At 41.8% G+C, this 22262-nt stretch overlaps 2 protein-coding genes across 3 annotated transcripts in view; one reads left to right on the forward strand and one right to left on the reverse strand.

Annotated features, from left to right (window-relative positions):
- The window catches only part of AP4S1 (adaptor related protein complex 4 subunit sigma 1), a 40355-nt gene extending 28402 nt beyond the window's left edge, over positions 1–11953 (reverse strand). The window contains exon 1 of the mRNA XM_004698518.2: positions 11645–11953. The gene's annotated coding sequence lies outside the window, so the exon portion shown is untranslated. The remainder of the gene's footprint in view (positions 1–11644) is intronic.
- Positions 11031–22262, forward strand: part of STRN3 (striatin 3) — a 90098-nt gene continuing 78866 nt past the window's right edge. The window contains exon 1 of one of the 2 annotated variants that reach the window (XM_045287863.1): positions 11031–11522. In XM_045287863.1, coding sequence (XP_045143798.1) covers positions 11241–11522 — 282 coding nt within the window. In that variant the 5' untranslated portion in view covers positions 11031–11240. The remainder of the gene's footprint in view (positions 11523–22262) is intronic. The other variant, XM_004698517.2, reaches the window with a different exon arrangement.

Below are 22262 nucleotides of genomic sequence, written 5' to 3' on the forward strand. Positions count from 1 at the left end.
TCGAATTCTTTTTTTATTTTTTTATGTTTTTGGTGGTCGAATTCTAACAACTGATCAACGATGCGAACTTTGATAAGCAGTTCTCGATAATCCGTTCTCAACAATTATTTGTTATTATTAAAGTTTAACATTATAAAATTAACAAAAATAAAATAAAACTCATATCCTGGCGAAATAGCCACATAGCAGCCGAAAACCATACATTCCCATCCCGTTCTCCCGCCGTTCCCTAGCTTGTCGTGCGTTCTTTCCAATTATCGGGACTTTTTTAAAACGCCGCGGGACGCGGGACAAATTGTTAAAAACCAGTACTGTCCCGCCAAAAGCGGGACGTCTGGTCACCTTAGTTTTGGGTCACAATCTGTATGCTGACCAAATAATACGAGAAGCTAGCCTATATGAAGAAGGATACCTTATCAGGAAATTGAAGATTTGATGACGCTAAATGACGACAGTCTTCTGTGTTTAAAAGCACAGATACAACTTTGCCTGAATTAAGCCATGGCATTTTGGCCTCAGTGGGTTACTGAGTTGTGCTGCAAACACTGCAAGATCGGTGGTTCAAACCCAACAGCATGTAGAGGGAGAAATTTGAGGTCTTGGTCTTAAAGATTGAGAGCCTGGGAAACCCAAAGGGGCAGGTCTACTGTCCTATAAGGTTGCTATGAGTCTAAGCAGACTAGACGGTCGTGAGTTAGAGGTTGATGTATACAAGAGCTAGACAAGGAATAAGGACGAACATAAAGTAATTGATATATTTGAACTACACTGTCAAACTTTAAGGGAACTGAAAGCCTCATCTTTCCCCCTTGGAGCAGCTGGAGGGTTCAAACTGCTGACTTTGCCATCTGCAGCTGTCCACGTCATGCACCACACCAACCTGCTTTCGGGAGGAGGCATCGGGCTCAGCAATGTTTAATTCTGTTACACAGCATTGCTATGAGTCAGAACCAATGGCACTAACAACAGCAGCTAGAGGAATTGTGAGAACGAAATGAGATACAGGAAATGTTAAGCAATCATGAGACTTCCCCCTTGTTCTTGTTGCTTCCCCCAACTGGTGGGGTAAGTGTCCTTAACAGATTTTTCCTAGTTCAGTCCTAAAATTACTGAAATTTCAAAAAACCTGTGATCCATTCTGCCTTTTTTTCTATCCACTCACCCAGCCTGTTCTGTCAAATTCTTTCAAAATCTCTCCTTATGATTCAAAGTGCTTCAGGTAGCACTTTTGTTTTGTTAGATTCCTGGCTCACTTAGTATACATATAATATGGTATTAGCACCTTTGTTGGTGTGTTACTTTTAAAAATATATAGTTTCAAAGTGCTTTTAAAAAAATGAGAGATTCCAAGAAAATTCATGATTTGTGGAAATCCTGAAGCTAACTGGCAGAGAAATGAGAGAACTATTTTGACGACATATGTGAATGGTCTAGTCTACTATTTTTCAAGCAGGATAGTTGAAAACTTTCTAGTTTGCCCGCTATTGCCAGATCTTGATCTAAAACCATTTTGATAAATTGATCAAATAGTATCATCAATTTCAGGTCTAAGACACAATGTAAGCAGATAAGTGTGGTTATTTCTAACCTTAAAAATATATACAGGCTTTTTTAGACAGCTAAGGGCACTTTGGACTTCAATAAACTCTCTCTGTTCAAACCTAAAAAAAAAAAAAAAAGATACAAATTTAGAGATAGTGATAGAGAGCTAGACCCCTAATAAAACGATTTAAAAAAAAGAGAGATAGAGATAGAGAATGAGAGAAAAGATAAGTTGGAAGATTTAATAAGTGTAGATATAGCATATATTTCTGGGGACGTCCACATAACAGATTTTATGCCATAAATTAGGATGATAAAAAAATTAGGATGATAAATTAATAATTCAAAAAATCTTTTCAGCAGTGTGATTCTAGCTCAGGAGAAAGCCCTATTTCAAAAACTCAGTTTAAGGAATTTACATACTATACTATTAATAGACCATGACACTGTCTGATTGAAAATGCTTGTTTTATTTTGATTTATTAGTCATCTCAGAGGTTGTGGTGTGGTGGGTAGGGGGCTGACAATAGATTGTGCATCAGTCATATGCTGGAGAGGTATTGTCTATCATTAGAATGTGGGGGTGGGGGTAGGTAATGTAGTCTATTTTGTTATTCATTTATTTTTTAATTAAAATATCATTTTATTGGGGGCTCTTACAACTCTTATAACAATCCATACATCAATTGTATCAAGCATATTTGCATATAGGTTGCCATCATTAATTTCTAAACATTTACTTTCTATTGAGCCCTTAGTATCTGCTCCCCACCCCCACCCCCCACTCGCAGGCATTGTAGTTTAAAGAAAGATTGCCACACCTTTCTTTTGAGGCACCTCTGGGTGGACTTGAACCTCCAACCTCGTATCAGCAGCTGAACTTGTTGGAATCACCCAGAGACTCTCAAGAAACCACAGCTGTGTATTCAGACTAGCTAGCTCTCAGCTCGGCCTACTGCCATCGAGTCAAGGTTGACTCATAATGACCCCTGGTGGGTTTCCTAGACCGTAACTGTCCATGAGTGGACAATGTCTTTCTCCCGTGCAGGGGGCGGTGGTCTCACACAGATGCTAACTGGCACCATACCACCAGGTTTACAAAACTATTTTTAAAAAACCATTTTATTGGGGGCTTGTATGACTCTTATCACAACCCATGTATACATCCATTATAGCAATCACATTAGTATATGTTGCCTTCATCATTTCAAACATTTTCTTTCTACTTGAGCCCATGGTATCAGCTCATTTTTCTCCCTCCCTCATGAACCCTTGATACTTTATAAAAAATTTTTTTCAAGTTTTACATCACTGTCTCCCATTTTTCTGTTGTTCATCCCCCTGGGAGGGGGTTATATTTAGATCATTGTGATCTGTTCCCCCTGGCTACAAAACTGTTTAAGGTCTTTCTACAGTAATTAAATAAAATTCAAATAACTATTTAAATTAAACTTCCTTAAGTTAAAAAATCAAGCATTACTAAAAGATACATTCATATTTGAGGAGCCTAAGACTATCATTTAGAAAATCCTGGTTCTAATAATGGGTAGTTTTTGTGGATCAAAGTTCTGAAAGAAGCACCACAACACAAAAGTGACTGCATGAGGGGCTTCAAAAAGTTTGTGGATTAAAAAAAAAAGTTCATGGAAAATTCCACTATCTTTTATTTCTATTTTTCCATGGACTTTTTGAAGTCCCTCATATGAAACTCCATTTAGAGATCAGCATACCTAGCCAACAGGATTTGATTTCTTATTAGTGACATGGCTACAATTAATATTTCAGATGAGTAAAAGACTGTTCCCAATGCTTGATGATGGTCATGAAAGACTTCGCTGCTATAACTTGAGACATTATTCATACTTGTCACATGACGTGTTAATATCACCCAATGAACCATGTTGGGAAGAGAGGATAACAACAACAAAAAACTTGTAGATGGTGCCAAACGCTGTTTATCACTTCTCTATAAAATACTGTTTTCTATCTTTTTTTCTAAATCATTATTGGGGGTTCTTACAGTTCTAATAACAATCCATACATCAAGTATATCAAGCACATTTGTACATATGTTGCCACCAACATTTCCAAAACATTTTCATTCTACTTGAGCCCTTGGTATCAACTCCTCTTTCCCCCACTTCCTCTCCTACCCTCCAATCCTCGTGAACTCTTGATCATTTATAATTATTTTTATTTTCATATTTTACACCACCCGCTGTCTACCTTCACCCTAAAATACTGCTTTTATCCCTAATTTATAGATGTGAAATCGTGGATACTTGCCACCTGGTAAAGTAAACAAAGAACAGATTCCAGGTAGTCGGGCTTGAGCCGCTAAGCTCTCACTGGCTGCTCTTCCTCTCCAACTGCCCCTACCCCACCCCGCCTCAAGACTAGTAATTCAGTGTATAATACGAGCACAGAGGCACATTTCCCCTGCCTATTCGCTCAAGTAATTCTAGCTGTGGGCAGTTGTGCTCTCTGTACAAAAGCTTTTATTGGATAAAACTGGGTTTGGGCAAATTCAGTCTTGACCCTGGAGCATATCACAACAGGCACAATTCTAATGGGTTCTTAACTTTGTCCAACTCAGCATTGAGCAAAAATGCCTAAGAAGTGGTCCAATCAGATAACAGGTCAGTGAAGTTCATGCTATCACATTCACTACAATATGTTTAATATGAGTTCTTAAATCTCCCATATTCTGAAATCTGATTTTTTCTCTTCTTACTGGGTCTAAGTAACCTCCCTTTCTATTTCTGATAAATAAAACATATCACACAATGCTGCCCAGGGCAAGTTTACTCACACATGTCTTTGGTACCATTCTTATGCAGATTGGATGTCAGGGAATAAAGTGCAGCAACCTGGTAGAGCTCCTGCTGAACACGCACATGGGAGATTGACGTTGTCAGGTGGGCGCCTGCCCAACTGCTGCCCAGTGGGTATCAATACTCAAATTCACACCTCAGCATCTTTGCAGAATAAACATGCCTTATTTTAATAGCAGTCAAGGTAACAATACTTAACTTAAAATAATTGTAATCATTTCAGGTTAAATAGCAGGCAATTTAACACTTAAGCAAAACAACAGCACACAGGCAGGAAGAGACGGTGATGATGGCAGAATAGTTCTGGAATCTTCCAGGATCCTCTGGCAAAAACGTTAGAATCACTAGATAGTAAAAGAAAGAAAACACCTATGGGGAACTACACCTTTGCCCCAAACCAGGTGATGAAACATTTGGCCTGTTAACTACAAGTCCAGCAGTTTGAAACCATCAGCTGCTCCTTGGGAGAAAGATGAGGCTTTCTTCTCCTGTAAAGCGTTAGAGTCTCGGAAACCTACTGGGACATCTCTGCTGTGACTATAGGTCACTATGAAGCAGAATCAACTTGATGGCAGTGAGTTTGGTTTTTGGTTAGAACTAGAAAAACAAAACAAAACGGGATGGAGATAAACATCGGTAGCAACAAGAAACCCTGGGATAGAAGCTAGTGAGCAGAAAAACTGACAGTGGTTTCGTAAAGGTGAAAAGAGTCAGACCCACTGCTATGTAGTCAAGGAGCCCAGAATCGCCAAGTTACTGCTCAACAGGCTCTCTTGAAGGGAGAACATGCTACAGGCCTGTCTAAGACCCACAGTAGGTCGGTGGTGCCTCGTGGTGCCCCTTTTGCCAATGAGTGCAGCAGAAGGTGGAAAGACAGATCTGTTCTGAGGACAGATTGTTGGGACCAGTCAGAGCTTCTGATAATTGAGAAAAGACAAATAATTCTATTTTTAAAATAGGCATGAGGTACAAACACAGCAGGCATACGAAATACAAGTGTCCCTTAGCATATCAAAAGATACCGTACTCATCCTGGCTCTCGGCAGTAACAATCAAAATGAAAATTACATTGTGTTAGATCTCTCTGGAGCTAGATATACCTTGGTCCTTGGCTTCACGCGAGAAAGGATTCACGGCGAAGCCTGGTTTGTGATCCAAGTGAGTTTTATGAGCGTTAGAAGTTTCAAGTTTACACAGGCACCCATAGGACTCCCCCCGAACGTCCAGCCTGCCTAGAAGCTGCTCGACGTCACACAAAAGTGTCCCAAAGTTCTCCCAGCTCCTGCCTTTTCAAGGACTCCACGGGGAGGTGTGGTGGACGACCCCTGATGGACCCCATTGGCTGAATTGAATTCACCTGGCCTAGGTGGGCCAATCCAGGTGCAGCGCCCAACCATGCCTACCCTGCGGGAAACCGGAACCTCTGAGCATGTGCAGTGTGCCACTGCTTTGTGTCTGTAGCTGGGACCTCTGGGCATGCGTTAACGGATGTCCCCCAGCCCTCCGCTCGCCTACCTAACAATTGACGTGTACTAAGTTTTACTCTACAAGTTTGACTAATGCTCACTGAGGAAGTCTATGAGAAAATAGAAATTCCTATAGGAACACAAACATAGGGCTACTACACAATCCTTTTTTGAAAAAAATCAATCACAATCTCTTTGCGAATGGCAGAAATAAACAGCGACAAATGCATAAAGCTATTACTTGTCCTACTGTTGCTATAAAAAAAGTGGGAAAAACTGAATCCATTCAGTGGAGGACTATGAAGCTATGCCAAGGAGAGAGAAAGATCTCTTAGAGAGATCGTGTTCTTCAAACACCAGACCCATAAAGGGTTAGGGTTCATGTTTTGAGACGTTAAAAAACCCCAACTCTCTGCTGCCTAGTCAATCAGGCCTCAAAGCAACCCTGTAGGATAGAACAGCACTGTCCCTTTGGGTTTCCCAGGCTATGAATCTTTACAGGGACAGAAAGCCTCATCTCTCCTCCTTGTTACAGCCGAATGTGTAAAGCATGGGGCAGAAAAATATAGGATGAGCCTAGAAGGCTTGTTTTCAGTTAGTCTAATCACAGAAAGGCCAAACTAAAGGTGGTAATTTAAAACATGTAAAAACTATATGAAATGTGTTGTTGTTGCTTTTGTGATTTTTTTTTCCGGGCTGAAACATTCTCCAAAGAGAACAGTGGCTCCAGCTTAGGTCTCCCGTGAAAAGCCGTCCCCTGCTACTCCAAACTTGTTAAATTATTACCTGGGAAAGTTTTGGCAATTCCCCATTCAGTCATATTTTCTAGTCATTTTGTTCTCATGTTTACAGACCTGGCTGTTCACTTTTAGCCAATGTCCAGGAAAGATTTGGCTCCAGGCAATCTTCCCCCCCACCCCGCCCCAATCTCTTCTCAATTTTGACATCTACATGAACTAGCTATTATACAATGTTATCACAGCCTACTTCTTTCTGACTCACATTACCCAGGAGACAATTTGGGTTGGGTTGATCTTGGACTTGAATTTTATACAGCATGCCGTCTCCTAAATGCTTTGGTTTTTCAGTATCTCTGAAGGCCCCTTTCCTTTTGTTTTCTACATAATAGATTATACGAATGGTTTAAGTGTCCCGCGTGTATTTCTACAATTTTTTTAGCCATGGCCAATAATTTGAACGCCAAGTGCATATCTGATCTTAGTTGGCAGGTTAAGCCATGGTGCAAGTCACAGCTGCCTCTTCTTTCTCTGTTCCGGCAGCATTACACAGTTCACTCCCTTACCTACTCTTCACAAAGGTTCTCCTCAGGGTTCTAATGCTGGTTTGCTCTTTGACTGTGCTCAGAAATGCCACAATGTCCTGAACTCAAATCAAACCAAACTCACTACTATAAGTCGACTCTGACTCATAGCGACTTTACAGAACAGGGTAGAGTTGCCCCTAAGGGTTTCTGAGATTTATAAGGAGTGGCTCTTCCAAGGAGTGGCTCCTGGGTTAGAACCATGGATCTTTTGATTAGTAGCCCACTACACCACCAGGTCTCCCTGAAAAATGATTTCAAATCTAATAGCGATTTGGGGACCAGAGGTAGCAACAATGAGCTCACTGGTAGGGCAGTAAGTGAAGGAAGACTTATTCTTGTTTTTCAGTATGCAAATATAGTCACTGATATCAGTGGGAGCCACTTCCTATTCTTTTAAGAGCTCACAGAAGTGACTGAGAACTCTTATCAAAGAGATAAGAATACTTGTCACAACCTTGTTGTATTATGCAAAAAAAAAAAGAAAAAAAGAATAGATTATTGTTTGTACACCAGTTTAAATTCTTAAGGTAGGAGGATGTCAGGATCATAATCAGCAAGGTCTGAAAACAGTATACAGGGAGCATCATCTTTTTTCACAGGCAGGTATAACACTCCCCGTAGTCCCCTCGGCAAAACCCCCCCCCAAAAAAACAGGTACTGAAGTACTCCATAAGAAAACATCCGAGTGTTAACTACTTTTGACTTATTTAAAAGCTTATAATTTCTTAGCATACCTTGGCTGATACATGCAAGTGAACTATGACAAGTCTGGTTTTGTTTGAAGATAGAATCAGCACACGGATGTGCAAAATGCGCCAATGGAACACGGGGGAAGCATTCTAAAAATCTAAAATGATCAGACATAAGGCGGGATTCTTCAGATCATTAGCAGTAGGTTGAAACTGGGAGAGTCTTATGGGCGTAGAGGAGGGATGGACCAAACAAAAAGAAATTGCAATGATGACACTGAGAAGAGGAAGTGACTCAGGGAGGGAGTTTCAGGGAGGTGAGCTGGAGGTGATAATGTGACCTGGGAGTGCCATTCCCAACAAAGACAAGATTGTAGGAGCTCACTACAGTGGGTTTTTATCCTGGGCCCAAGGCATAACATCAATGAACTCTACAGAGCAGAAAACCTGTGTCCTTTACTTCAAATACTCATGGCACTTCTGATCTTAGAACCCTAATACAGTTGATTCACTGGCAGCAAAAACTATAAAAATGAACAAAAATTCATAGCCATCCAGTTGATTCGACTCACAGCTCCCCTATAAAGCAGAGAGTGCCCAACCACTGACCTGGTTAGCAGCCCAACATGAAATCCACTACGCCACCAGGGATCCCCCAAATGAATAAGGTGTTCACAGGAAGGGACAGTGTTCACAGTAATCCGTTACAAATGCAATGTATTCCTCCAACATTGATAGCGGATGTGCGGTGCGCCAGAGGCAGGGAGCTACGAATGAGAGGAGCATGGTCCTTGTTCTCCAAGATTCTGCAGTCTTGCCGTTCAATGGCTAAAGATTCTATGGTCTGAAAATAACATGGCCAAGATTGTCTTACTGACGAGTTATAAAAGCTCGACTACAGTTATTGCTTCAAACGAGACTGCGAATCCTGTGCGGGCAGAGTGTTTAGTTTACAATGGATCACCAGGGACCAGGAGAGTATCTGAAAAATAGTAGCCTATCAAATAGTTCAAAATAAATAAATGAGGCAAAGATTCTTTGGTCACCTATTATTTGCTAAGTCTTGCTCTGAAAGAGTTTAGTCTGAATGCCACTGACAAGTACACCGATGGCTTAAATTGAAACAAAACCCAACCAGTTGCCTTTTGAGAAGGGAACTGAGCTCCCCAGGGGTTTGTGTTTTCGGCAGATGATAGTCTTATCTTTTTTCTGAGGTAACTCTGAGTAGACGTAAATCAATTAACAGCTGGGCATATAGGAATGCTGGCTGTTGGCGCAGTGGCCACCCACAGGGTGCTAACAGCAAGGTCAGCAGTTTGAAGCCACCAGCCGTTCTATGGGAGAACATTGGGACTATCTGCTCTTGTAACAAGCTGCAGTTTCGGAAACTCACAGGACAGTTCTACCCAGTCCTATAGGGCTGCTATGAGTTGGCATCTACTTGATGGCAGTGGGTTTGTTTTGATTTTGGCTTATATTAGGTTACACTTTTGAGATAAAATCTTCACTGGTCACTTGAATATTTTGAGCAGAGGAATAAAAGAATTGGATTTGCCTTCTAGAAGATCATTCAAGGAGTATCAATAGTAGTGGTCAGTGGAGGAAGTGCTGACTTGGAAGGTTTAAATTAAGGCAGGAATGGAATCACTATGACAGATGTTGATGAAAAGATAGGATGTGGGGACTGAGTGAAAGGAACGCCCTGGAGTGACTGGTAGGTCCCAGACTTGGACACAATGTGTGAAGCAATAGAACTGAGAAGAGAGACTTTGGGTTGTTTGTAAGGCGAGGGAGAAGAGGAATTATAGGTTCAGTCTGAGCTTGAGGTTGTTGTTCGCTACCACTGAGTTGCCCCCCAACTCCTGCAACCTTATGTGCCCTGGTGACCCATAGGTTTTTGATAGGTGAAATTTTGGGAAGTAGATTACCAAGCCTGCCTTCCTAGTCTGTCTTAGTCTGGATGTTCCACTGAAATATGTTCACTATTTTAACATGAATGTCTCCATTGACATTCATGCCAATGCTCATAAGATAAAAAAATCATTTTATTGGTGGGCTTGTACAATTCTTATCACAATTCATACATACACTGTGTCAAGCACAAGTTGTCAAATACTTTTGCCCTATTTTTCAATCAGATTATTAGCTATACACCTTTAAAGTGCACTAGTTCATTAAGATGTCCTGGGAAAATAAGCACATAAAAATACACACAAGAAAAACAAACTTTCCTTTTATGCATATATTGGGAAAACTTATTCTTTAATCTCCGTTCTTTTTTTTTTTTTAATCTCCGTTCTTTACCCACTATCAAGATCTAAATTAAACATTCGTTCCTGCTTTCTCCCCAAACCCCCAAACAAACCTCATAAAAGAAAAGGAAGAAAGAAAGCACACAAAGTGGGACAAGTTGGGACAGGCGACCAGGCGCACAGAAATGGGATAAAAAAGCTGGAGGCGAAGTCGGGTGTGTGCGTGTGTGTGTGTGGGGGGATCCGGCCGCGAAGTCGGGTGTGTGCGTGTGTGTGTGTGGGGGGATCCGGCCGCGAAGTCGGGTGTGTGCGTGTGTGTGTGTGGGGGGATCCGGCCACCACATCCGTCAGGACCTGGGCTACGTGCCAAGAGTATGTCCCCCAAACCCAGGGAACCGACCAGAGAAAGACAAGCTGAGAAAGAGGCCCGATCCCCTGGGACTGTCAGAAACACGCATGGAATGCAAAAGAAACGCCACGAATTCGGGACGAGCTGAGGTCGGCCAGAGTGACCAAACAGGTTCAAGTACACTCCGAAGGTGGCCACGTGGCCGAGGACCTTCGTGGACAACGACCCGAAGAGCTGCCTGCTAGTCGGAAACGGATTATCCCAAAGACCATAGCCCTCAGGTTCCCAAAAGGGAAGTGGTAGCCTTAGCGTCGGAACCCAGCCACCGGGAGAGGTGAGGGGCGGGGCTGGGGGCGGGCCCCAGATCCGTCTCCGCCCACTAACCGCAACCTCGAGGCGTTCCCAGCGCGCCTGCGCAGGGTGAGGCCGGACTCTATTTGGCTATTTGGCTGGCGACGGCAGCGTCGTTCTTTACCCAGCGTGCAGCGCGGGAGCGGCGGCTCTACGTCGGTTCCCTTCCCAACCCGGCCCTCTACCCCTCCTGCCACGGCCCCCCCCCCTTCCCCTAAAGTGAGTGACTGAGACGGGCAGATGGAGGAGGGACTGTAATGGCGGCGGCCGGCAGCTCCTTGCTCTGACCCACGGCAAGCACACTGCAGCGACCCCCTCCCTGCCCCTCTCCCGGCCAGCTTCCGCCCCGCCGCCCGCGCGGGGCTCTCCTTCCCGGCCCTTTCCCTCAGCTGTCGGCGTTTAGTTCTGCGCCCCGGCCGGGGCCCCCCACACAATGGACGAGCTCTCTGGAGGTGGCGGTGGCGGTCCGGGGATGGCAGCACCCCCCCGGCAACAGCAGGGGCCCGGGGGGAACATGAACCTTTCGCCGGGAGGGAATGGAGCCGCGGGCGGCGGAGGTCCTCCGGCCGCCGAGGGAGCGGGCCCCGCGGCAGGCCCCGAGCTGTCCCGGCCGCAGCAGTACACTATCCCGGGAATCCTGCACTACATCCAGCACGAGTGGGCTCGCTTCGAGATGGAGCGGGCGCACTGGGAGGTGGAGCGGGCCGAACTGCAGGTACCTCGTTGGGGACGGAGTGCTGGGCGTCTGCGGCGGCGGGCACCTCTCGGCCGGGGGGTGGGGCCGCGCCTCGGCGCCCCGCCGGAACCCGCGACCTCGGCCACCCGAGTGGCACCTACCTGTGCGGCTTGGGGGCGACAGTTCTGGTGACGGCTCTTCCTGAGCCCCCCCTCCCCCTTTCCCCGCAGAAGCTTGCTCCCCAACCCTCTTCAGCTGCGCGGTGCGGGCTTCCTCGGGGCAGCCATTTTGGCTTTTAGCATGGCGTCTGCGGGGGCTCCTCCGGAGGCGGCCTTCCTGGGCCTCCGGGGCTGGAGTCCCAGGTCCTCTGTGTGCAGAGTCCAGCGAGGCTCCGGGGTTCTGCGGCTGCTCTCCTTGGTCCCTCTTGGCGGAGAACCCGAGGAAGAGGACTGGGGTGGGCATTTTTACCACCTTTGCCCGGACACCACCCCCCTCCCCACTTCCGATTTGGCTTGAACCCCTTTCTGGACTTGGGTAAGATTTTGCCTCTTGACAGCCACGCTTCTCTGAGTCTCCTAGCGGACACAATGGCGTGAGGTTTACCTGTGAAGTTTTCATTTCCTACCTGTCAACTTTCAGCGCCTTCCTAACTGGGATGTTGGAGCCTTTTCAGTTCTTAGTGACTCATCAACGCTTACTATTCTAATTGCATTGAAAAATTTTATTTTTTTAGAGTGCTGTTCACCTGACACCTTTGCCCTTCTTTACTCGTAAAACAGCCAAACCAGACTATTTGTACTATAATTATGAAAGGCTGAGATAAGATTTAGTACTAGCTTGAAGCAGAACATAACTGCTTTCATGTTACTACCTGACCTGAGGGAAGCAAAGTTAAATGCCCTCGGGGCCCCCGTCAGCCTCCTGAATGAACCAGAACATATGTATTCCTCTTTTTTTTCCCCATTCCTCTTAAGGTGAAACTTTGGATGCTGGTAAGGTATCTAACTTTTGATAGTTTAAGGTCTCTGTCTTGATTTTTAAAGTTGCTGCATATTTTGGAAAGGATCATTCCACTTTTTGAGCCATTGTTTCTGTTAACCCCCTTTCTAGGCAAAATTAGGCTTAGAAGAAAGAAGCATGCATCTAAATAGCGTTGCACCTGTTCCTCAGACTAGGGTATTTTTAGGATGTAAGCAATATTCATTATATATGCCATATCAGATGGTCAACTGTTAGGAAGATAGCTTTGAAAGATGGAGTATTGAATTAGCTTTCAAAGAGTGCCCTCAAATATGAATCTCTTCGATTTGATTTTGAACTTGTAACTTCCATTTGATTCCACAAAGTGAGTTTTAAAAAAAGTAGTACTTTGGCACTTAATTAGACATTAGAAAATTAATTCTAGACCATGCTTGTTAGGCCACTGTTTTTAAGTTGTTCAATGATAAACTGTTGGCCTTTAAAAATAGTAAACTTTTAAAAAGTTTAAGTCAGATGGTTAGCTGTTTCTTTTAACTTGTGTATAATTCTGCTTTAAAATACTTGGGATTTAACGAACAATATATAGTTTCCCTATGAGGCCTCATTGCCTTGTTGGCAACTAGTTTGGTTTTGGTTGATTAGCATGAAAAAGAGGCCTAGTGGCTCTTTTTTGAATTAGGTACCAAGCAACTAATGCAAGTTTTCCGAATTCAAACCCAGATGCTTCTCTTTGTGAGAAAAAACTAGGCAGTCTGCTCCCTCGAAGTTTGGCAAGTTTGGAAACCCTTTGAGTTGTGTGTCAGATGACTGAATGGCAGTGGGTTTGGGTTTAGATTCATGTACAATTTCCTTGTACACTGTGCTTTGAACACATTTAAGTTTCTGTGTGCATAGAGTGAGGTTAATAAAAGATTTTTGTGTATTAAATTGTATTTTCAAATGCATTGAGGCGTCTCTGCTCACCAAATAACACTTTACTGGTTTCCAATTTAATGTTTGTAATTTATGTACTGTTGCATGCAAGTTTGGATGTTAACACTGGAAGTTAGCAATTAATAGCGGTAGTCACTCAGAAGCTCTCTAATGTAAAGTAGCTGGAAAAATGTTGTGTGTGTAAATTACAGGCGCTTCGGTGTCACACTGGATAAAGCTCTTAGCAACTAACCAAAAGCTGTCAGTGGTATGACTCTACCAACTGCTTCTCTAGGCTAAAGATGTGGCCGTCTGCTGACCTATAAATTAGTGATACCTATGCTATCTGCACAAGCCCTTCCAACTCTCTCCTTAACGGCAAACACAAAAACATCCTTTAAGGAAGATTTCGGTTGCTTGCATTCTCCAGATTTCTTTCAGTTGACCTGCTATTAGCACTTAAGTTTTTATAAAACTATTCTTATCTCTATTTGTTTTGAAGCTTTACAATTGTTTTCAGAGATTTTTATTTCTTTTGGAATAAATGTGTATGATTGTGTGCTGTGTATTTCTCTAAAATGTCTTTTTTACTGGATTATTTAGTAGGCTGTCAGGTATGCTTTTAGTATATTGAATTTGCTTTAAATGCTTTCGCATTTGTGAGATGTGTTGGATGAAAAATTATGTGAGGGTTTAAGTGTGAGTGGATTTTAATTGTAAATAAATCCATTTCCAAGAAACAACAGAAATAAGACATTACATATCAATATTATATAGTCTCAGGAGCACACTTTTAATACTTTTATTGGGGGTTCTTACATCCCTTATTACATTCCATAAATTCCTGCAGAGTGTTAAAAACATTTGCACCTATGCTGCCATCATCATTTTCAAAGCATTCTCTTCCCACATGAGCCCCTGACATCCACTCTCCATTTCTTCCCTCCCCTACCCACCCTCCCTCACGAACCCTTGATAGATTATATTTTCCATGTCTTACATCGTCCTCCATCGCCCCTCACCCACTCTTCCGTTATTCGTCCCCCTGGAAGGGGGTTCTAGGTTGATCTTTGTGAACTGTTCCTCCTTTCTCCCCACCAGCCTCCCCTAATCCTCCTGGTATCTGCTCTCCTTGTTGGCCCTGAGGGCTTTATCTATCATGGGTTCCCTGTGTTGCAGGCTTTTATCTGTAGCAGTGTGCATGCTCTGGTCTAATTCGTTTTGTAAGGTAGAATTGAGGTCATGATAGTGGGTGAAGGAAGCACCAAAGAACTAGAGGAAAGTTGTGTGTTTCATCCGTGCTATACTGCACCCTGACTGGCTCATCTCTTCCCTGTGACCCCTCTGTGAGGTGACGCCCAATTGTCTACAGATGAACACACATTTTTAAAGTACCATTTTGAAACTATTAAGGTGAAATGGTCAAGTATTCCTCATTTTTCTGTAAAACTTTAATATGAAATAGAATTTTCCCCAGCTTGTGAAAAGGTAATCAAATTTGATGTTTGTAGTATGGTTGTATTTTTGTAAGAGGAAATTACAGTAAAGGTCTGTCATAGAAACTTGGAACTAAAACTCGGATCCTATTTTAAAGTTCCTTCATCTCTTAGTTTTTGTCTTAGGTCTCTAGGACAGTGGTTCCTTAATGAGTCACACTCATTTGTGGTACTTTAAGAATATATACATATAGGCCTTTGCTACATCCTCTAGAGCAGGGGTCCTCAAACTTTTTAAACGGGGCCAGTTCACTGTCCCTCAGACCCGTTGGAGGGCTGGACTATAGTTTAAAAAACAACTATGAACAAATTCCTATGCACACTGCACATATCTTATTTTGAAGTAAACAAAACGGGGCAAAAACACCCGGCGGGCTGGATAAATGGCCTCGGCGGGCCGCATGTGGCCCACGGGCCATAGTTTGAGGACACCTGTTCTAGAGATTTGGATAATTTAGCCTTTCAAACTCAAACTCACTGCCATTAATTTGATGCCAACTCATTAGGGCTCTAAAAAAATGGACTATTTCTGAGATTTGGGCAATTTGTGTTACATAAAAATTGTAACTGCCATTTAATCAGCATTACAACCTTAAGAGGTAGTTATCTTGATTTTATAGATGAGGTGGTAAATGCAGACAAGTAAATAACTTTCCAGAGGTCACCCAGCTATAAAATACTGCAGCTGAGCTTGCTCCCAGGTCTTTTTGAGTCCAGTACCTGTGGTCTTATTACTCTTCTTGTAACCATTGTGCCAAACCATCTTTATAGCAGTTGGAGATAAAATCTGACTTGTAATTTTCTAGCGTTATGTGTTATATTCCACTTAAATACATTTCAGTAGTTTTATTGAGCCTAGTGTATGCATATGATAAGTATATCCTTATATTTTCTCTGTAGTTGGTATGTAATAATTGCAGTTGGTATATAGAAAATGCTTGTTTACCAGCTGTAAATATATGATATAAATACATTGAAAATGTAGTTCAGGAATTTACATTCTAAAATTACTGAATCTCAAGCACAAGTGTGAAGTGTGTACTTAGTGCTCATGCCTGCACACTCTGGTATGAAATTGGTTCTATCATGACAGATGTTACCTAAAGACCCGTAAGGTAATAAGTTATTTTGCTTATCACCCTTTTTATGGGGGAGGGAGAGAATTTAATTCCCTTTTCAAATGGTAGTTGAGAAGAGTGATCTGCAAATGTCTAGTACCTCTGCAACAGAAGCCCTCATAGCTTAGTGGGTGTGAGTGGGACTGCAAGTACAAGGTCAGCAGTTTGAACACACCAGCCACCATGGGAGAGTCAGTCTCAGGAACCCACAGGGGTGGTTTCTAGGGTCACTGAGTCGACTTTGACTCAGTGCAGCTTGGTTTTGGTCTGAGTTCCTTTGTGCTTATTTAATTCTATCAAATAAAGTTTTAAGTGCACAAAAATTGCATTTTTATGAACCTACAATGAAATCACAAGAAATAAGAGAAACAGTGAGCTTTTCATAAAGACTGCCTTGTTAATCTGAGATTTTTCAGCCTCCATACATTTTTGTGTGCTTAAAAATTTTTGATTTGATAGAATGTAAGAGGCACAATCTGTGTCAGCATTCTCATTTCCATTTTGTTTGCTCTGTTTCCTCTTTGCCTTCTCTTTGCTTTTGGGTAAATGTTGACCAGTTGGAACACATTATTCAAAGGTGATAGATAGTGTTTGTTTTATAAGTCAGTCTATTATTTGGTTGAAAAATGACCTGCAGAAATAGCTTCAGTTCTATTTTCTTAAGTCTCAGGAGGTCCTCTACTGTCTGTCACCTGATGTGGTTCTTTCTATATATGTAATGTGCATCCGTATCTCCTGACGTAACCATGTACATTCTTAGTTGTATTTTTACCATTTTTGCAAGTGCCATACATTATAACATTTAACAAAATTGCCCCTATTTCTCATGGACTTCTTAGTGTATATTACCTTGATCGTGTTTTGTTGACCATCCATATTTGCTTTTGTCTTTCTCATCATCAAAAGTAACCAGTGTCTCCTGTTTAGAAATCACTTCCTTTACCTCCTTCTAGGGTAAACATCAAAGAATGTTGCTTTCTATGTGTAAATTTATTTTTGATTTTTTTATAGTAGTGGGATCATATAATTGTCTTTTTTGTGATTGACTTATTTTACTGAACATATTTCCAGATTCATCTACATTATGTTTTCCAGTTTCATCACATGTTTTGTGGACTTCCTTTATAGTTGTGTAGTTGTATATGTGCCAAAGTTTGCTTCTTAGCCACTGACCAGCAGATGAACACTTGGGTGCTTCCGTCTTTTTGCCATTGCAAATAATGTTGCAGTGAACATAGGTTTGCGTGAGTTTTTCCACCATTCGTTCTGTAGGGTGGAGGGTGTACATTACCTAAGAGTGGTATTGAAAATACCATGGCTTGGGTCTGGCACACATTAGTCTTCAAAGTGACATCTTTTCACTTAAAACCTTTTGTTCCCCTCCAAAACCATTTTATTGGGAGCTAATAACAGATAATGTCATTTCATAGTTCAGTCACATCAAGTGGTCTTGTACAACTGCTACCACAATCAGTTTCAAAACATTCTCTTCCTTCTTAAACTCTTTGATATCATCAGCTCCCTTTTACCCCTCTCCCCTTTTAAATCTTTTAAAGCGGTCTTATATAATTGAGTTGCTCAGTGCAATGCGTTGTTTCTAGTAATAATTTTGTAGAAATTGTATAAAGTTATAAAATGTAAAATAAGTTTACTCATCTCTTAACTTCCTAGGGCTGACTCCTCTTTTAACAGTTAATGTTGTTGATGTGAGGTCCCATCCACTCGGTTCTTTCTGGCTTAGAGCAACCCTGTGTACAATAGAATGAAACACTGCCTGGCCCCTGTGTCATCCTGTCAGTTGTTCTTATGTTTGAGCCTGTTGTTACAGGCACTGTGTCAGTTCATCTTATTGAAAGCCTTCTTTTTCACTGCCCTTCTACTTTACCAAGCATGATGATGTCCTTCTCCAGGGACTAGTCTTCTGACATGTCCAAAATATGTGAGATGAAGTCTTGTCATCCCTGCCTCTAAAAGCATTCTGGCCTTACTTCTTACAAGACAGATTTATTTGTCCTTTTATTCTTCACCATAATTCAAATGCGTTGCTTCTATTATCTGATTCATTCATTCAGTCATATTAAGAAGACTTGTGCAATTACCACCACAATCAGTTTCAGAACACTTTATTCTCATACTTGATGTTAGCACTCCATGTCCCCCATCTTCCCTTGCCATGCCCCCATAGGCAATTATCAGTCAAGTTACTGCCTCTATAGATATGCCTATCCTGGATTCATATACAGAAGATAATGCAAAACACAAATAGGAAATGAACAAAAATGACTAGACAAAACACACCAAAAAAAGTATAAAAAGAAAACAGCACATTATAAACCGAAACAACTTTAAAATGTGTCAAAAGAGAGATTGAATGATAAGGTATTTTTGTAATTGTGTAATTGACTTTACAATGCTCTGCCTGGTAGCAAGGCTATTTACGTCTCTCCACTATGGACACTCACTGGCATTCACTAGTGGCTTATCCATGTGGAGACCCTGCAAATGGATTTTGGGCTTCCACTGCCACCCAGATCCTTCTGTAAACCTGGTGTTCACAATATAAGCTCTGATACCATTCCCTTTGTTGGATGTAGATTTTTAATATTTATAATCCTTGGATCACGCAGGCTGCTGTGTGGACTTAGTTGATGCCTCACTTAGGTGACTGCTTGTTTTAAGAGAAGCCTTTAAGACTCCAGACCTATTCTTTTTGAGTAGCTGTGCAGCATCTGGTTTCTTCACACTTTCACTGTAGCACCCATATCTTCAGAGATCTCTTCATGAAGCAGAGTATCTAGTAGAACCCTGTCATAGGAACAAATTTAGATCGGGGCTAGAATTAACTGAGCCCCATATATCCATAGTTTATGCATGTCTCTGATCTACTTTAAAGACATCATTTTCATATTTTGATAGAGAACATTATATAATACCATCTTCTCCTGGGGCATAAGGTAATTCTATTGATAGTGTATTAAGCTACTGTTACAGAATTTAAAACCCTGTTGAGAAAAGGAAACTATGCAAGTATTGGCTAGCTATGAAGTGCAATATATGAACTGTTGATTTTACAGATTAAACTCTTAAGGCACTATATACTCTACATAAACAGTGGGGGGTGGTGAAACTTTAATAACATTCAAAAAGGCAGAACCATGCTTAGACAGATTAATACCTATCATAAGAAAGCAAGGAGGGCATTAAAATAGTAATATTATGTGGTAGTCCTGGGCCACTATTCATTGAGTACTCTCAAAGCAAGCAATCTGAACTAAAATGCAATGGCTACCAATTCCATAACCTTTGGGATATGAGTAATCTGCTTGTTTTCACACAGGACGTTTTAGCCTTAAATCCAAGGGAGTAGGTCAGTTACTTAAATCTGTTACAGGTGAGTTTGAGGTAATGCCTAGTTCACTTAGTGCAGTTTCCACATGGAATCCTCTGGTGTGGCCTGTGAAGGATGTTGTGTACCTCGAAAGGACAAAGTACAATTCAGGTAGTTTATAGCACATGGCCTGGATCATGAAGGGCTGAATAGAAACTAGGTTCAAGTGTCCAATTAGGAACAAAGCACCAAGCTTGTCCTCCCTTTGGGCTCTATAGGCTCTATGTAAGTATTGTTAAGTATGGTCGTGTGTGTGTGTGTGTGTGTGTGTGTGTGTGTGTGTGTGTGGTTGTCTGTCTTGACACCCTCCCCCCCCCCAATAAGAGAGGTTACTCCTGCAAATTTAGCCACCAACAGAAGTATATTCACCTTCTCTGAGACATAGATGCCCCTCTCCTCCCATCTTGACTTGAATTTCCAGTAAGGTTCACTTATCACTCTGGTAGGAGTATCTGTTGATTTGGGGGCGACAGCGCAATGTCGTATGACAATAACTGAGTGGTCTTCTCCCTCCATCTTGAAAAACTGAATCCCCTGCCAAGGTTTTTCTAGCCCCAACCTAAGATGAATTTGTTCTTAGGGCAGGGTCCTGCTAGACACCCTCAGCGTGGTGTCTTAAGATGTACACGAATTGTTGTTAGGTGCCATTGAGTCTGTTCCTTTTTTCTGTTCCCCTCCTTTGTAGCAAGCATGATGTCCTTCTCCAGGGACTTGTCTCTCCTAACAGGCCCTAAGTCTCCCCTCCACCCCTTCCCCCTTGCCTCTAAGGACTCTGGTCTTACTTTTTCCAAGACAGATTTATTTGTCCTTTTGTGAGTTCATAGTACTTTTCCGTATTCTTCACCAACACCAAAATTCAAATGCATCAATTCTTCTGTGGTTGTCCTTATTCATTGTTTAACTTTCATATGTGTATGAGGCAATTGAAAACACCCTGGCTTCGGCAGGCAGTCATTCTTTGGTCCTCAAAGTAACATCTTTGCTTTTCAACGCTTTAATGAGGTCTTGTGTGACAGATTTACCCAATGCAATGTGGGGTTTGATTTCTTGACTGCTGCTTCCATGAGCATTGATTGTGGATCCAAGCAGGACAAAATCTTTGACAACTTTAATCATTTCTCGATTTATCATGATGTTACCTATTGGTCCAGTTGTGAGGATTTCGGTCTTCTAATGGGGGTGATATATGTATGGTTCTTGGCCGCTAGGCAGGCTCTCCACTTGGTTGTTTGGGTCATTTGATCTTTTGACTGCTGTTTCCTTGAGCATTGATTGTGGATCCAAGCAAGATGAAATCTTTGACAAATTCCTCCATTTATCATAATGTTACTTTTGGGTCCATTTGTGAGGATTTTAGTTTTCTTTAAATTAAGTTGCAATCCGTACTGCAGGCTACAGTCTTTCATTTTCATTAGTAAGTACTTCAAGCCCTACTTACTTTGGGCAACAAGGTTATGTCAGCTGCATATCTTGGGTTGTTAGTAAGTCTTCCTCCAATTCTGATGCAGTAGGGGAGGTTAATTTTAGGAGCACACACATACATGAGGGGGTACAAGAAAAAAAAAAGTTCCACTAGGCAGAGCTTTCTTTTTTTTTAAAATCGTTTTTGTTAAGGGCTCATACAACTCTTATCACAGTCCATACATACATCAATTGTGTAAAGCACATTTGTGCATTCATTGCCCGGGCAGAGCTTTCATAGAACACATTTTCCTGCTAGGAAAGCATCAAGTAACTTGTTCTGAGTGCACCCACCCAGTGATGTTGCCTGGGAAAGTTTTCTCTGGTCACAGTGAATTTTTTCGTAAAAGCAGTTTCACTAGAACCTTGTTATTTGTGATGGCCAATTTAAGAGAACAGCAGCGGCTGTGAAATTTTGTTTCCTGCTTGGGAAAAATGTCGCAGAAATTGATGTGATGCTGAACACAGCTTACAAGGATAGTGCTATGGGTAAAACGCAAGTGTGGATGGTTTTCTCGGTTTAAAAAAGGTGAAATGTCTTTGGAGTATTGCTTTTTAAAAAAGGTGAAATGTCTTTGGAGTATTGCTTTTGAAATGATTGGTGCTGTGTTGATTGTTGGTTATTTGTGTGTGACTTAAATTTTGTTGCAAGATACTTTGTTTATCCTGGTGTTCAGAAATGCTGTGGAAATTTATATTGTGTGAAGCAAGCACTGAGAGAATCTTTTTACTCGTCAGATCAGTATTCCTCAGTAAGAGCTCTGCAGGCGTCTAGGTGGAACCATTTTTGGTGTGTTTGTACAGATTGTACATTGTTGAACAATCAGCCACACTTAGGGCGAAGACTATATACTAAGTGTCAGTACATACCTTGTAGTTATTAGACCAAACAGAAATGGCCCCAGGTATTTCCAGATGACCTCAGTGGGACTCCTAGAGAAGTGCTGCTATAGCTATTGGACGGTGGACTTTCTGACCTGATTTAAAATGTCTTTTCTTTTTTTCTCTTTGTTATCTGTTTCCTGATACTTTCTTCTATCTCATTTCTCAATCCTATTAAATTTGTCAAAATGTTTTCTTCTCTTGATTAAAAAAAAAAGTGTTCTTAACTGTTGGGATTTTCTAAACATAGAATTTTTCTTTCCCTAAATTGCTGTTGTTTTTCAAGTTTTTCTTTTGATGTGTTTCTATTTTTAGGCTTTCTTCAAATGACATTGCTACCTTTGGCTGTATGTTAACAGTTAAGAGTGAGGGACTAAAGGCTGGATGGAACTATGAGCACAGATGGGCCACTTCAGCTGGTGGGTCTCTCAGATCATCTTCCTTTTACTGTATTTTAAATGTTATTCCTGGGCTACATAATCAATAAGGAGCCCTGATGGCATTGTGAGTTAGGCATCAGGCTGCTAACCACAAGGTTGGT

The sequence above is a fragment of the Echinops telfairi genome, unplaced genomic scaffold (assembly GCF_000313985.2).
Source record: "Echinops telfairi isolate 266 unplaced genomic scaffold, ASM31398v2 ScPeMD7_18;HRSCAF=68, whole genome shotgun sequence".
Lineage (NCBI taxonomy): Eukaryota > Metazoa > Chordata > Mammalia > Afrosoricida > Tenrecidae > Echinops > Echinops telfairi.